This window comes from Amblyomma mixtum, chromosome 2 (assembly GCF_055824585.1).
Source record: "Amblyomma mixtum isolate Tamu chromosome 2, ASM5582458v1, whole genome shotgun sequence".
NCBI lineage: Eukaryota > Metazoa > Arthropoda > Arachnida > Ixodida > Ixodidae > Amblyomma > Amblyomma mixtum.
Window position 1 is genome coordinate 293,644,533 of NC_143013.1, and position 17,058 is coordinate 293,661,590.

Here is a 17,058-nt window from a genome sequence, read left to right on the forward strand (position 1 = left end):
TCCCTTCCTATACAGCTCAACATTACCTTAGACGTCTTCATATAAATTTTAGAACCACCGTTCTATTTTGCCTGTCTGGGACTCTAGCTCATGCTTTGCAATTCGTCCCGACTTAGACTCTCAGGAAGGACAAAATGGTTTTCCTCGCACGCAACGCTGGGGCTTCGTTAATTACCCCGAAGTCGAAGATCATTAGTCAGACTGGGGCAAAGGTCGAGATGCGAAAATCTAAATACAGCCTTTCCTTGCAAACATTTCATTACACAGCCCATTGAAAGACCGTCTGTCGACCTCTTGATAATTATGTGAGAAGTTAGCCAGTTTTTAGCGTTCTTTAGTTGTGCGTGAAATGACTGTAAATCAAAATTTGATGTCCGAGGTCTTCACAAACAAGATCTGCTGCGTACACATGCCACACATTGTACGTGTTTCACGTTGACGTAATCCCCGATGTGTGGTCTTTGCTAGGAGGTGTGGGCGGCATTGCTGAACTTGTGTGCCATACATGAGGATGGCGTTGTGTGTGTCTCGATTTGCTCTATGACTGACGTTTGGCTGTATTATTACAAAGAAGGCTCTGCGCCTCCCGCTGAGAAATTATTCTGTACTACGGCAAGGTTCACTCGGTCTCCACCTGACAGTCGCTCCCAGGCCAGGGTCATAATGGAGGTTGATTATGTAGTAGCCTAATCGTCAAGGCAACCGGGAGCCGACCTTTTTTTTTTTCAACAACTATACAACGTCATCACTACGACGTTTCTTTCTCGTGGTACGGCCTAACGAAGCCTGTTTCTCTGACTCCTGGGTCACTTCCGCCAAGGAAAAAAACATGAATTTCCGGTCCTTTGGAAAAAGTTAAGCGGCCCGTAGCTTCACGCCAAGGTCTACGGACATCGCAGGCCGCAAACGAGGACTACGTGCTGTTAGCAGAGAGGAAAATTTCGCCTCCTCGTCGCCATTCGGCGGACTGAGCTCTGCGATGCGAGACCTCCGCGACGGATGTCGCTGAATACGAAATGATAAGAGGTCCGGTTTTCCTAGCTACTCTGGGCGTTGCAGGACTACACATGAATGAACGCGCACACGGCCACATCATCACGCTTCGGTGGACCGCTGTAATAATATGTACGTCATCCCACGTGATTCGGTTTGAAATGAATTCGACGGCGCGTAATGAAGACGGGGCTTCGACGGTACCATTCATGTGCGTAGTCTGTTTTGAATATCTGCAGCAAACATATTTTGTAACAGAATAAATACTAGATTCAAATAGTTCGCTTTTTCTCAGGCAGGGAAGAAAAGTTCGGTGCGGTACGTGTGGTTGGATCGCGGCTTCGACAAGATTGTCTCCAAATCTGCCTTTTAGTGTTGGTATAGCAGCTTTATAATTATATTGCAAGTACGGCAGGATCAGAATACGAAAAACTGACACAGCAATCGCGCTTCGTAGTTTCCAGCGTTCTGCCCATCTCAAATTCCGCGGTAGAGTTCTGCCGACTGACATGTGTCGCCCTCGGACGGCATGCAACTGAATACAACTGGTACAACCGTACAACAAGCTAGAACAGATTCATTCCATCTAAAGATGGCGGACGACGAAGAAGGCAAAGGATACCGGTGGGAGACCGAATATGAAAGAACTTGGTGAGTTGATGATTCCAGTGCAATTTTTTTTTCTGCACCATACAACAAAAGCGTTCTTAATATTTTGCGCACAAAATCACAGTGATGGATGTTTTCTTTTAATATGCTACTCCACTGAAAGCACCGGCGACCATTCTTGTTGCTGCGCACGCTACAGCAGTACTTTCGTTTCCTGTATTCATTTTCTTTTTCTTTCAAATAGCAAAAGAAGAAAAATTGTTCATAAGGTACGCTTATCCGAAACTCAACCATAATAGCCGCAACACCAATCAGGTTTGAAATAAACTTCGCATTAACCTCGTCGGCAAGTTTTCTTATACGCGAACCTCGGTAATAATCTTTGCAACTCAGTTGTCATTTTCTTTCTCTGTTTATTTGTAAGAACGAGGGGATAAACATAACACATGCTGCTTTCGTCCTGATTGTCTCACTTTTTGGCACTAATTTACACCGATGGTAAACTGACAACTACGAACATATCAGATGGCCCTTGTTCTCTTTATTATCGTCCCCGCATGCCCTGCGCAAAAAGTGATTATGAAAAGAATGCGAAATGACAGTTGTGTGTCATTCGCATGTCGTAGAGACATGAGGTGTTTGTAAACGCGCGTTACATTGCTTTTTGTTATGACAAAGAGCATAACTGCCAGGGGAAAAAAAAATCATGCTCACCGTAGAAACAGTTGCCGTTCGCCTTTGATGTCAGGCAGAAAAATGCAAAAAAATTTGAAGAGGACAGTTTTCATTTTTTTCTCAGTTGCTTCAATTAATTAATTGATTAGTTACACACTCTACATTTTCTTAATTAGCATAATTAAGCATTGGCTTTCCATTCTGAGCATTTTGACGCCTTTGGGACCCCCCCCCCCCCTTTTCATTTTTTTCATTTTTAATCAATCAGTGAATCTATTAGTTGCAGAGATTTCATTAACTCGTCATCGCCTATCGCACACCAATCCGTCATCAATCACTAGAACCACAAATTACCATTATACAATATTTTTTTACGCAGCCTCGATTATAGGTCACCGGTTCGAATCCCTGCCACGAGCTAGGCTCTAATTTAACTGGTAAGTTTATGCTGCACAGAACGCTAAATCGCGTGACACCATCTGGAACATTCTGCGACAAACGGTTGGCATGATACTAGTTTTTTTATGCAGCCTCCGATTATTCCCCCGACATGCAGCGCTGACTACTAATGCACCTACAGCTTTTCGACTGAACGAGCTTTATATGCTGTCATGTAAAAATTCAGAGGGTACTACTTAAGGCTGCTTATGTGCTGTGAAGGTGAAAGCATTAGTGTTTCATCGTGTGTGTTCGACCTCGACACAGGTTGCCAATTGAGAAATGAAACAAAGACTCGCTTCCGAAGGCTGGTTCCACTAGTGCTTAATCCATGAAAGCCCGAGTGAAGCACTCGGATCAACATCATGCATGCGTGATACATAAGTGAACTTACCCTTGCAGTTCTTAGAACTTTTTAGTGAAGTTTAACGATGGAACTAGGGTAGTGACATGTATTTTGCTTTACCATATACTAAGCTTGCGCTGACAATAAAACATTATTCTGTCCGTCCATGACAGGGAAGCCATCCAGGAAGATGAGTCGGGGCTCCTGCAACCAAGCGTGCTGGACTTTGTCCACAGGGCCAAGCGTAAACAGATGCTGGCCAAGAAGAATGTTCGACTCGGGATGGTAAGTGTGGTTGTAGTGCACTTTGAGAGTGCTCTGTCAAGCTTCACGTGAGTTGTTGCTTAAGGTGTTCTCAAGTTCAGACGTACAAACAGTCTTTGTAGAAAAAAATGAAGCGCCAAACAGGACAGCACACAGGAGGAGACGCTGAGACAGGCACTACTTGCATCTGTTTATTGAAACCAGAAGCGGCTGAATATGTAGTCATGAGGGGAGGGAAGTGGGTTGAAGGAATAACAGGTGTGTGAACAGTCTGCTTGCATGTGTTTGTTGTTTGGCAATATTTAGGTGCGTAATAGTGAGTTGATTGCTTACCCATGTTGAACATGTATTGTTTTGAACAAATTAAGCATATAACGTGTTATTCTGTATGAAGATAGTGAAAGAGGTCGAAAGGGCATCAACTACAAACAGTTACACCTGACTGTGATGCACTTTGGAGGAGCATGCATTAATCTAAGATGCCCTCTTAGCATTATCTGGTACGTGCTGTCTAATCTTGCATGCTCATGCAAGGTTTGCAGGAATCCTTCATATGCCTTATCATGTAATAAATACTTTGGTAACAATGAACTGTACAAGAATTTAGTGTAGCTAGTGCTATTTTTTTTTCTTTCTGCTTGCAACAGTGTACTAATTTGCCCACCAGTGTGTGCAGAGCTTAAAGGGGCTGCGAAACACTGCTTGGGGGGATACCGGCTATACTTCAGGTGGGTTCTTTATGTCACACAAATGCTGACTTAAAAAGAATTACAGGTATCGATGCACAGGAACGGGAGTTATTCAGTGAAGAAATTTCAAAATACAAGCAAACAAAACGCTGCCCTCAACTCGATTTTGGTGGGGCTTCCCACTCCTATTTCGCTCTCCCAATGACGGCACCTGGCGCAACCAATCAAAACAGCCAGCCAGAGCACGTCGCGGAAGTTTGTACTCCATGGTTGCCTGCTCTCTGTAACTCGTTCTTGCTGAGACGGGCAGCGTCGTTTCCATGCCAGAGCGCCCCTGGTGGTGTATTTTTATTTAACTTGCTTTGCAGGGCTTTTATCTAAGACGAACAAGTTGTTTTTGTTGATCTAATATAAAACGCAGACAGGTGACAAAATGTGTCTCTATTTATTCACACAATTTGCAGTATATTTACTGTTTGTCCGATCATCAAGCTCGCGCCAGGTGATGTCACATCCGCTGCTAAAAACCCGCCACTGTGTGGCGACACCATCAGAGCCATGAAGTTGTTTTCGGGAGGACATTAAAATATTAAAAAACGGAATATACGCGGCATCACCGACGCTAATAGCACCATTATAACTCACTGTATGCAATCAACAGGCAAAACAGTTAACTAAGATTGTGTTTCTGGGCCCCTTTAAGGCTGATTAATTTAATTTTTTCTTGTTTGCAGATGAGGCACCTGTATATCGTTGTTGATTTCTCAGAAGCCATGGCTGAGCCAGATCTGAAACCAACGCGTCTCATCTGCACACTGAAGGTACCTCCCGTAAACATTGTGCCCTTCTCATGCATGGTCTGAATACCATGCTTCCATAGCTGATCACTCTCCACTGTCATATCTTACTGGCATCCCTAATCTGGAGAGTGGAGAAGAAAAAAATACACGGGACTCTTGGTTCATGCTGTGCAATACTATACCGCATGGGTTATAAATCTTTCTAGCCTCAGGGAACTACAGTGGTTTTAAAAAAATGCTTAGCAACCCCACATGTCTTGGTTTTTGTCCTTTCTCGCTTAACATGATTGCAAAAGAAAGCATGTAGATGGACGGTCTCACAAAAATTGCCCCATTTCAATTAATAATGCCTTGCTTTGCAATGAAAGAGTTTCTGTATGAAATAAAGTATGGCTAGTTGCAAAAAGAAGCTTTAAAAAAAAAGAATGTGGTTGAAACATGCATGGGGGTAGGTGCTCGGGGAACCCAAATAGCATCCCTCAGTTTGAGAACACTTTCTGTACAATATAACCCTCAGTTTTTTTTTATTGCTTCGTTATTAAGCGTTGTTAGGATGAAAGTGCTGAACATTGTGTGTAATTGACTTGCTACATGGTAGCATATCAGAAACAAAGCAAACATTATCAGCTTTATTGAAATAAATTTGTGAAGACAGGAACTAAATGCTTGGTCTGTATTTAACCGACGCTCTATGCCTGCAGTTTATTTGTGTCTTGCTAGAAAACGGGTCAGAGTTGAGGTTTTCTTCAAATGCTTTTGTCCACTTCACGCATAATTTGCATATATTTTTATGGTGTTGCTGTTTTATACTATTAGGCTTTAATGTGCAGGTCTTTTTAACTTGTAAAAATTCGCATAATATATGATGTCATATAGTCTGGCTCTTGAGGTCATATTATGATATGCATTATGAAGGGTCAAATGAAGTGGGCTTTTGGACACATACATTACAGATTCCTGAAGTGTGTAGTCATATCCTTCTTTTTCTCTGCTAGATGCTGGAGCTGTTTGTGGAAGAGTTCTTCGACCAGAATCCCATTAGCAATGTTGGTGTCATCTCAACTTGCAACAAACGAGCACAAAAACTTTGTGAATTGGCAGGTTAGTCAAACTGTTCTTCTTCTTGAAAACTTACTCACTGTGGAACTGCAACTTCTTTCATGTTTATTAGTAGAGGTGTATGCAGTAGTCTTGCTGATTACTAATCCAAACATGTCAGCACTATATATTTGTACAGTACATATACCTTAGTGTTGATTGCCCAATGCTTTGTTGCTTCCTCAAACAGTGGATATGCTTGGAGAAACTGGACCTGTATCCTTAGCCATTTAAGAAAGATGTTTGAGAAATATTGCATTTAAAGGTGGAGTTTTAGACATGCAAATGCTAAGTGCACATATAATTGTTTTCTTGACACGTGGCCGTCTGTAGACTGCTCGTTCTGTTTCTCAAGTTTCTCTTATCGCTTCTTTAATGACAGGAAATACTGGGAAGGTGGTGGAAGCTCTAAAGTCATGCAAGACTCAGGTTCCAGCAGGTGAACCATCTCTACAAAACTCTCTTGAACTTGCTGCTGAAGTTTTGCGGTAAGTATTGATTCTTCTGGTAGGCATCCAAGCTTAGTTCATTAATCAATGAAAAAGAAAAGTTGCTGCCAAAATTTATGTGCTGATTGTTGTTGCACCGTCCTTATGGTGATAGCAGCCTCTCATGTCATTACATTAGCACCTAGGCCTCCACTCGTGGTGCTCATTGCTGCGGTGCTATCAGCAGATTATGTATAAACATCTAGCTAATGAATCTGCGTCGTCCTAATGTTGTTGATCAGTTATACAAAGTCGGTGTTGTGTACTGTTTGGTTTTATGGGGTTTAATGTCCTGAAGTGATTCAGGCTATGAGGGATGCTGCAGTGGAGGGCTCCAGATAATTTCGACCACCTGGGGTTCAACGTGCACTGAGATAACACAATACACGGGTCTCTAGCATTTCGCTTCTGCCACAGCTGGGATTGAACCCATGTCTTTCTGGTCAGCAGCCGAGCACTCAGCCGCCATGGCGGCCTGTGTTCTGTGTGATAAATCAGTTAGAAAGAATAGGATCAAATTGAAGGTCACGTAACACAGTTCATCATTTTAGAAAGGGCAGTCTCTGAACAGATTCAAACGAAACAGGTGGCAGAGTTCCTGATAAATGATGGTTGCTTTATTGATGGTTCAACCGTTCTCTGATAGGCACTTGCCTGTGCACACCAGTCGGGAAGTGCTGATCATCATGAGCAGCCTGACCACTTGTGACCCTGGAAACATCCAGACAACCATCGAGGTGGGTTGCTTTGTTTGCAAGTGTTTTCCTTGCATGATGCTATAGCTTGCACATTTGTTCGACTTCTCTACATGGTCGGGCATTCAAGGCATATCTGTAGTGAAGACCAGCCATTGTGGTTGCAGAATTTACCATTCAGTTGCTTTTGTATTGCTGCAGGCAGGAATGTCTCCTGCTTTTGACATGTAATATGCTGCTACAGTCATTAAAAGTGCTTTTATTGATGAAATGCTTAAAACTAGTGTTTCATATTTTCAAGATTTGAATTTAGCAAAATAGAAGTATAATGTGCTAAGAAAGGTGCCGAGTTACTCCTCATAGTACAGGCAGCTCGTACAGTAGCCGCGCAGTCTGTTAGGTGGTGAACCTTTTAACGGCCAGTGCTTCTTACTAAAAACGGTGCCAAGATAGCCTTTGAGTTTTAGGGCTCTAAGCTGCAAGCTCTGCTTCTAAAGGATTATAAAACGCCAACATCTGCATAATTGTAGCAAAACAAAATTTATCGTTCATGTTGGAATGATAAAAATAAAACTCTGCACGTCACTCGAACTTTTCAGTTGCATAATAGTTGTAGCACTCAAAGCATAGGGTTGTGCGCGTGGAGTGTCGGGGTCATGCCGTCTTTCTGCCATTTTGTGACTCACATCACACAGTTCATCTGCCAGAAGTCCCATGTTTTATGGGTACAGGCGTGCACCAGAATCTGAACTGCTATCTTTTGCATCCAATGATAACTGCGAAGCTTTTCTACGCACTTAGTTTATCACAAACCCTGCTAAGAGCCCCAAAGCATGCTTTGTCAGGTTCGTCAAAAGCCAAGGTAGCGGTTTTGGCCGGAAACAAACTGACCTTGTCCGAGGCCTTTAAAGGGCTGTAGGGACTCTTGGGGCAAATTGAAGCTGCCTGTATCAATAGATTACTGCATTCTGATGCCAATGAAGCTATTTTCCGTGAAATTGGGGCTTTTATAAGCTAGAAAAAGCATAAAAATGTAATACAGATGTTGCCGCCATTGGCTGTTTTCACAAGCATACTGCAATGAGGTGAAGCCCCTTTTTTTTTTTAATCTGTGAGGCCGTGCCACATCATCATTCACTGACAAGCAGTTATCACAGGCTCCTTTTTGGTTTTGTCATCAGGAGTTTGAACCGAATGTCAAGGAAACAAAATGTTCCACTTTCAAATCCGCTTTTCTCAGCAATAAATAAGTCCGTTGCTTCTAAACAAGCATCCACATAGTGTGAAAGAGCCATTTAATCAATGAAAATTGGATATAGCTGGCCACAGTGTCCCTTTAAGCCGTGGAACCATAATTGCTTGGATAGGAGTGGGTCAGGCATAAGTCGTGTAGGTTTTCTGAGGTGCTGCCAAAGGGCCCTAAGCCCTCTACTACAAATGTGTTTAGTTGCACTCGCCGCTAGCGGTGAGACAGATTGGGACACTCTTTTCCAAGGATAGTGTTAAACGATGTTAAGAAGATCGCACTTGGACAGCAAGACGCTGAAAGTAGTGACATTGGTTTGTTGGTGTTAGCTGTTCTGTGTTTTATATGCACAGGATGGGTGGATTTCTCACTTTAGCGCTCCTTTCTGGTGGTGATCGGCACGCGCTGGTGCTTTGCTTTTTAACCATTCTGGTGTTGTGTGCTCACAATGCTTGCCTTGTCCTTTCTTCTGCAGACCATGCGCAAGTGTAACATTCGCTGCAGTGTCGTTGGTCTGGCAGCTGAAGTCCATGTGTGCTGTAAGCTTACCAAAACTACTGGAGGTATGTAGCCACTGGGAAAGTGGACGTCCCTTTCTCTTTCCTTTTCTTAGTGTTTTGCTTTCCAAACAACAGCTGGTGGAACTTCCGGCTGGGCTAAACAACGGGTTCTCAAACTTTTTTGTTTCAAGCAGCCCCAACAGTTTTCAAAATGTGCCAAGGAATCGCCCCCTCACTCCCCCCCCCTATTTACCTCCATGCTTTGTGTCAGTGCTCGCACAACAGGCAAAGCATGCATTGAATCGGTGCTGCTTGTGAATGAACCTTTCGTGGTTTTTTTACTGTTTTGTTTACTTTTGTTTGGTAATCAGCCAGTTTTCACTCGTGCTCAGACCTCTAACTAAGACGTGAATGCAGAAAACTAGCCACAACACAAATCTTCCACCGAATTCACGCGCTGGACCGGCTGGGCAGCACACAGAATCACATGATGGCTTGCTCAGCTTTCGTTGGCGCATCGCCACTTCAGTGGCCGCGCAGCATCAGCATTTTGCCTGCCTCGGCAGATACTAGAGTCTTCTTCTACCAGTGCTTGTGCCACCACCGTTTACCCAAGTCCCGTGCTTCTCACTTTCAAAAGCACTGATATTTTCTTCTGCTTGCCATCTCCGTGAAGCCGTAAACCTCTCACGTGCTTCGCATCTGCATCTTCGCATATTTGGGACGAAAGAACTCTGCGCTCACATGACTTCCATGAACTCTGACTACAGACGAACCCTGATATATCGAATTCGAAGTGGAGCACAGAATAGTTTAGTACAGTGCAGTCGACTTATAATGATATTGAGAAAACCGGAAAATTGGGTAGTTATAATCAATTATCGTTATGTCTGGACAGGCAAAAATAAGAGCAAAAAGAAGTCACCCATTTATTCCCCCCATGCATGTAGGTATTGCCCCATGTGTGCAGCCATCACCACAGGGTGCACAGTGTCTTGGCACTGTGCCAAGTTCACCATGTGAGCGGCATTTAAGGGGTGGGACCCACTCCGTGGGACCCACTTCGATATATTGAGTGCTTTGCTGAACGCAAGCTCGATATATGCGAACAATTGTGTCTTACTTTTGCATGAGGTTTTCAAGGGGATGTTCTGACGGTTCGACATTTCCGTGCTCGACTGTACTGTTCAAGTTTTAGTAGTGGACAACGTCCGGGAAAAATACCGGCTCACAAATGTGTGTGCGATGTACAAACCTGCAGAGATATTAACCCCCCTGTTGAAGAGGTTCCCTTTAGGTTGAATTCTGCATTATTTGATCAAGTTTTCGATTCCCCTTGAAGTCTGAATTAACAAGGCTCCATTATACCCATTATTTGACTGCTCTGCTATGGGCGGTGGTGCTGTGGCAAGTGTGGATGGAGTCCGTAAAATCGAACAATCACTTACGATTTGCTTGAAATTCCAGGCGCTCTTATTTGTCGGCCCCATGGGGTATGTCCCGGTTGTAAACTGTACATGCCTGGCAGTGTTGGGGATCATTGAGTGGGACACACTTAAGGATCTATTCAGAAGAGTAGAGTGCAAATTGTACTTGTGTATATCTTCCCTGCATTGGCCACTGACAGCCATGAAGAATGCATCATTGCTGATTATCGTGGGCGATTGTGCCCTTGCTATGCACTGTCTCGCAAGCTATCCTACTTTAGTGCTTGCACGATACTGGTAACTGATGTTGGTGTTTTACGCAAGATGGTGTGGCAGACATCTTTGGCCGTGCGTTACCATGTTTCTGTCAACAGCTTTGAAATCTGTAGTTTTTATGGTGCAAAATTCCGCATGTTTTTCTCCTGGAAGTCATGATTTTAGAGGAACTAACGAAGCTCGCTTCAAGTTGCGGTTTTTTACTGTCTCCCTTGTTGCACATCTAATGTATTGTCCAAATCACATCACAGTGGAAGGAAATTGAGGCAAAGCTATTCCTTCCTAAGAGCTTGAAGCTATGGTGTCCAATTGATTCATCTACTATGCACATCTGATGCCACAGCTTAATAAACTGTGCATAGATGTGGTGATTGGTCATGCGTGTGATGTGTGTGTGCAGTGTGGGGGTAGCTGTTTATAGAGCAATGCCATGTGCAGTAGTGTTGCGTCAGGTAAGCTTTGAGGACACACAATTATCAGCAGTGTTGAGGTGCCTTGCTCTGTGTTCTCTGACATTCAGAACTGAAACTGATGGTTATAAGTAATTTATTTAGGTTGTTATAAAGTATATATTGAATACTCGTGGCTTCTTATTTAATAGTCAATTGTCAGTCAGTATAGAAGGATTGAGGGCTGGGGGACTTCAGTGTTCTCTCATGTAGTGTAGTACCTTTGCTGAGTTGGTTTCCTTCATTATTCTCGTTTCAGGCACTTACAATGTAATCTTGGATGAGAATCACTTCAAGGATGTTCTCTTCCAGCACGCTATTCCTCCACCTGTCACGGTAATTCACTTTGCCTATGTTCACACTTGTACGACTTAAAGGTGCACTGAAGAGGAATCTGAACTCTTCTTTTTGCCGTGGGAACTCGATCTACATGTTCCGAGCATTCTTAGAAGTCTCGATTTATTGCCCTGTGTGGCCGATTTCCCTAATTAAATCGAATTAACGTCCGGCCCCCGCCTTTTTTTTTAATTCTCCCCCGTACAGTGGGCGGAGTCGACCAACGCGTGGAGTGCCTTTCAGCCAGCTCCGTGGAGGCTTTGCTTTCGCTTTATTTTGTTTTTTTAGGTTTCCGTGAATAAATACTTTCATTCGCAGATAATATAGCCGCAAAATAAGCTCGCAGAAATAAAAATACGCGCGGACTATTTGCTTCTACGGATTGCTACGTATTACTCCGCCGATGGCAGAGCGGCAAGCCGCCACAGGACTAGGTGAAAGGTGCTCCATGCGTTGGTCGACTCCACCCAGCGTACGGGGGAGAATTTAAAAAAAAAGGCGGGAGCCGGACGTTAATTCGATTTAATTGGGGAAATCGGCCACACAGGGCAATAAGTCGCAGTTTCTAAGAATGCTCGGAACGTGTGGATTGAGTTCCCGCGGCAAAAAGATGAGTTCAGATTCCTCTTCAGTGCACCTTTAATGAATGAGCTGTACTGGCACATAGCATAGACAGCAGGAGAAAGGGTCATGGTGCTGCAGACAATTACGTTAAAGGATGGAGGGAAAGAAATGGGAATGCAGCACCACTAACAGCTTCATGCAGTTGTTAGTAGCACATTTTTGCTTTCTCTTGTTTACCATTCGTACACTGGTGTACTGATGTGATGTGCCAACTTGCCACTTAGTCAGTCCTTTTTAAATGCAGTTTTCTTTTTGTTGTTGGCTAGAGCATTTAAAACCTTATAAGTTCTTCAGTTAAAGGGCTTTTCAAGTCAGCTTTTAAATGTTTGTGTGATTCGTTTAGTTCGGAGTAACCTGTTTTTTGTTTCTTCATTTTTTTTTTTTTTTTCAGGGCAATGCAGAGTCATCACTAATCAGAATGGGTAAGGTGACTTTTTGGAAACCTGTTCGCTGCTGTCAAGCGTTAATTCTTTATGCGGTGTAATTCACACTTTTCCTGTGCAGGGTTTCCTTACCACAGAACAGAAAGTGAGGGCAAGCCATCTCTTTGCTTCTGGTAAGCATATCTTGTGTTGGAATTGAGTATAGTATAGTATTTTCGGGCATTAGTGACTATAATTTTAGCATGTGATATACAGGTATACAGCTATAGTTGCCTTACTGCTCTTTAGTATCAGTTATAGGGAATGTGTATAGTAGTTTATAAAAAGGGGATTTACTTGTGCAGAGCTACTGTTTGTGAGGGGCATCGTTGCAATTTTACGCTTATGATCCCAGATTGTAGTGAGTAACTGAAGGTGTCCTAGCTCTTTACAGTGGCATTGTTTTTGTCAACTAGTGCATAAACTAACAGTTTTTAATATTCTGTGTTGACCTGCAGTCATCTGGACAGCCAAAACCCTTCAGATGGACTGAGCAAAGGCGGCTACTTCTGTCCGCAGTGTAATGGCAAATACTGCTCTCTGCCCGTGGAGTGCAAGGCCTGTGGTGAGTGTCAGCACTGCCCATAAGTTTACTCGATGATTGCTGCCTACACCTAGTAGCCAAGTTTTGCATTTTACTCCCAAGTGCTAAATAACTTTGGACTTGTTTATGATTATTGTAATGCCATATATGATTTTGTGTTGTTTTTTTCTTTGCCTACTGGAGAAGACATGGGTTTAAAATATGCTAATAAAGCCCTGTGGCTGCTTGTTATGATGCAGTTACTGTTTGAATTCCAGGAGCAGATATTGCTGGAAACTGGAAAACTTTCAGTGCAGTAATTAATCTAGAGTAATGAGCTGATGGTAGCGCATTAGCAGTAGCCACTTTGGAAAGTGGCTGCTGATACTAAGAACACCGAAGTGGAGAGCGGAGGTCTTAGCAGAGTAAACAAGTTGTACACTTGGTTCCATTCATCTTTGTCAGAAAATGTGGCTAAGTAGCTGCTAGTCATAAAGTGCAGCCAATTTGGGAAGTGCTACGGGCAGTCATTCAGCTCCTTCAACATCAATACCATCAGCATCCTTATTGTTGACTCTGTTTTCCATTTTAAAATGTGTGTTTAGAAGTTCAGTTTCGGGATAGGGCAGTTTTAATTAATTGAAATGCAACCTGTTCCTTAACAAGGCAACTTTTATATTTCCATTGAATTTTAGTACCGTATTTACTCGCGTAATAGGCGCACTCGCATAATAGGCGCACCCCTAGTTAGGGCGCGAAAAATCAGATTTTTTTATTTCCGCGCATAATAGGCGCACCCCGAACTTGGCACTGTGATCAATACTGTATTTACACGATTGCAAGCCGACGCCTCGCCACCCCCCGCTTCCCAATCTTTATTTTAACAAAGTTTTTGCTGAACTGACTACTAGTCCCTACTAGTGCTGCTGCCGTCGCAGCTGCTGCGGACCCACAGCACGTACAACGACATCGCGTAGAACAGCCGCACAGTTTTCAGGGATGCTCACTTTAAATGTCTGTTTGGAAAGCTTCATCTCCAGCCGGAAACGTTCCCGACTTAGGCCCGCGAAAACCATGGAGTCGCGTACGAAAATTTAAGGACGCCGCAGTCGCAACTGCCACACTTCTCGGCCACGTCGTATTTTCCGACCTGCCGCACGCTTGCCGCGTTCGAGAGCAAACTCCCAGCCGTGTAGCTGTTAAGGTGCTTGCCCGTCGAGCTAAAACATCAACGCTCCGCGGCAAAGCCATAAACCACGATAACTATCGCGCTACCGCAAATCCCGGCACTTGACAGCAACAACAACAAAAAAAAAAACGAGCTGGAGAAAGCTCGCGGCGGAGGAAAACGATGATGATGATGATGAGCTTGGCCTTGGGCGGCGTCTGGAAGCTCCTGTGCGCGTGTGTGGCCTCCGCGATCAAGCGCCCGTTGCGCGCAGCCGGAGCCGATCGCGGAGGCCTCGGCGCGTGCATTCCGAAAGTTTCGGTGCGGCCCTTACACGGACTTTTTTTTTTTTAACATTTTCTTCGCGAAAACGGGGTGCGGCCCGTACACGAGTGCGTTTACGCGGTGTGTTCAATTTTGCGAGTCGAAAAATTTCCGGAAATTTTACCCCGCGTAATAGGCGCACCCCGAACTTTGAGCCGGATTTTCTGGAAAAAAAGTGCGCCTATTATGCGAGTAAATACGGTATTTTTTGGTATCTTCAACATTTTGGAGTTGGTAGGTCTGCTTACTCGCACCTGCTAATTGTAGAATAAACATGGCCCCGAGCACATTAAATAGCTTGTCATAGCTCTGGTAAGCTGCATGCCAAGTCAATTTTTGCTTGATTCATGGGATGCACAAATTTATTGCTTTGATCTGTTCCTTTTATATGTAAGCAGTGAACAACTTCACTTGTAGAACTGTATCAATGCTTTCGATGACCTGACTTTTGTAGAATTCTTGCTCACCAAATTTTTGAAACTAAGCATGAAGTCTGAAACTGTGGAGAAATGGTCAGGTCTGCCGAATTCTCCTTTCATGTGCTGTTGGTCGCAGACTTAAGTATTGAGTTGAGAGGGGCATATTGAAGGGCGCGCTTTGTCATGAGTTTCAGACAAAAGCCTATTGTCTTAGTGCAGATCTCATAAAGAAACCAGCCACTTTTCACAGTGGAGTGGCAATATTAATTCATTAGTTGCAATGATGAAAAGTCATGCATGGGAGGAATGATTATACGCGTGTGATCATTCAGTGAAGGTTGAAAGATAATTTTCATAATGGTTGATTAAGGTTATGTGGGAATTCGTTATGCTAACAGTGCATGCATGCTTTGTTATTCATCTGCAGTTCATGTTTCTAGTTTTCTTGTCAATGGCATCATTTGTTTCATTCTAGCAGAGGCTTCAGTCTGCCAACACTGGTGGTGCGCACTTTAATTAAGCAGCTCTGTTTGAACGGACTTGGTGCAAGCTTTCATAAGCGATGAGTTTTTAATGTGATAGCATTTACGCTGTCCTCATGCAGTTTCCGGTTTCTCTGTAATGAAATTCCCTGACTAGTCGTATGGGGTCATGTGACCCTATGACATTATCAGGGTTATGGGACCCCAATTGTCCTATCAGAGGCACTGCCAAATTTGAAATTTTTACACAGTAAACTTTTACACAAACTTTTACAAGCTTTTACAATAGAGTTAGTGTTCAAAAAAGTGGTGTCCTACATATAGGACGCTAGGCATATGTTGGTTAAGAACATGATTAAGAAAACCCCCAAGTTTTTGATATACTGCCTTACTGACAGCAGTACAGGGCTTTTATGCAGAAGGTAATGGCACATAGGAGTTGGAGGATTGCTACCTTTCAGTGAACATAGCATATTGACATTCTTAGTCTGGCAACATGCCAGCAACAACTTTTGCGAGGCATAAATGTGTGCCTAAAGGTGTCTATTTGAAGTGTGTAATTAAGCTGTAGTTATTTTTTCACTCCTTTTTTTTCATGTGTAGGCTTGACGTTGGTGTCGGCACCTCACCTTGCACGATCTTACCACCATCTTTTTGCCCTGGAAGCCTTTGAAGAGGTGCCACCGGACACATTATCTGCAGACACTCCTGTGTAAGTTTTGCCATTGTTTGCTCTTGACGCCTGTATCTTTGACTTTGTAATGCTACAACTAGGTGCAGGGATAAGCTGCTGTTTTTTAGAGGAGTGTAGACAGTCCCAAGTTTTGTAATGCTGGCTGGCTAAGGTGCCCTTGCTCTTTTTGTTTCAGAATCTGTTTTGCCTGTCAAGTTTCCATAACTGACAAACATGTAAGTGCTGGAGCTGTCGTTGCAAAACGTGACACGGCCACTGCCCATGTAGACTGTTTATGTGGTGTCCATGCTGGGAGGGTCTGTAGTCCTCACTGGATTGCTGATCTTCTTAGGCTGATGGCCAAATTGAAACATGTTCCAAGTCTAGTCATGGTGTACATTAAACTAGTTCACGAATTGATGTTCTTTTAGCGACTTATGTAACTTGTTTAAGATGCGAATGAATGCATTCCAGGTAAAGTACTGGAGTATTTCCAGCATTCGTCCTTACACTCATTTCTCCAGATTCCCGTAATTTCAGGTTATGGAGCAGCTTTTATAGTATTGAGTCTAGTCATGTTTTGCTTAATAGGGTGGCTTCCTTGAGAAGTTAGGAAGAGTGACTAAATGTCTCAGTGGACTGAAAATTTTTCTTTCCATCGGTTTTGTGCTGTGGCCTTCAGGTCTATCGCTGTGTCAAGTGCAAGGAGGAATTCTGTCTGGACTGTGACCTTTTCATCCACGACACACTGCACACATGCCCTGGCTGCGCAAGCAGGTTGCCAGCACCTGACGCTCCATCCTGACATTAAATAAGCATTGTAAAAGTATGAGTGTGTCAACTCCTTTGCAAAGCGTGACTAGTTCTGCAGTTGAGATGATAGCTTTTTATTTTTATTGTGTTCTTGCTTGTTTCCATGTCATAAGCTGCTTTCATTTGCAAAAGTCAAAAATTCATTTGCAGCAGGAACGGTATAGCCGCGTTTGCCGCTGAACGTCAATACTGTGTGGTTCACAGCGGCAGAAAAGTGGAGTGGATCACTGACGTATTACAGCTAGGTGACGAGCCACACAGGGTATTCAGCAGGTGCCAAT

The 17,058-nt window shown here is 43.5% G+C and overlaps 1 protein-coding gene across 1 annotated transcript; it reads left to right on the forward strand.

The window, feature by feature from the left end:
* The first annotated feature begins 453 nt into the window (after positions 1 to 453).
* Ssl1 (general transcription factor IIH subunit 2 Ssl1) lies at positions 454 to 16,791 on the forward strand. Its single transcript, XM_089574480.1, has 15 exons — positions 454 to 1,204; positions 1,451 to 1,644; positions 3,235 to 3,346; positions 4,749 to 4,835; positions 5,810 to 5,915; positions 6,295 to 6,400; positions 7,047 to 7,137; positions 8,817 to 8,904; positions 11,253 to 11,329; positions 12,345 to 12,375; positions 12,458 to 12,509; positions 12,834 to 12,940; positions 15,895 to 16,003; positions 16,161 to 16,200; positions 16,647 to 16,791. The coding sequence occupies exons 2-15, from the start codon at positions 1,523 to 1,525 to the stop codon at positions 16,767 to 16,769; spliced, it is 1,251 nt and encodes a 416-aa protein (XP_089430606.1). The 5' UTR covers positions 454 to 1,204; positions 1,451 to 1,522; the 3' UTR covers positions 16,770 to 16,791.
* The last annotated feature ends 267 nt before the right edge of the window (positions 16,792 to 17,058 follow it).

Bases quoted from the DNA above. Each gene is read 5' to 3' on its own strand.
- Ssl1 (XM_089574480.1), top strand. From the start codon at position 1,523: ATGCAACTGAATACAACTGGTACAACCGTACAACAAGCTAGAACAGAT. The intron at 7,138-8,816 runs GTGGGTTGCTTT...TTTCTTCTGCAG, and splicing joins ACATCCAGACAACCATCGAG to ACCATGCGCAAGTGTAACAT. The intron at 12,376-12,457 runs GTAAGGTGACTT...TTTCCTGTGCAG, and splicing joins GTCATCACTAATCAGAATGG to GGTTTCCTTACCACAGAACA.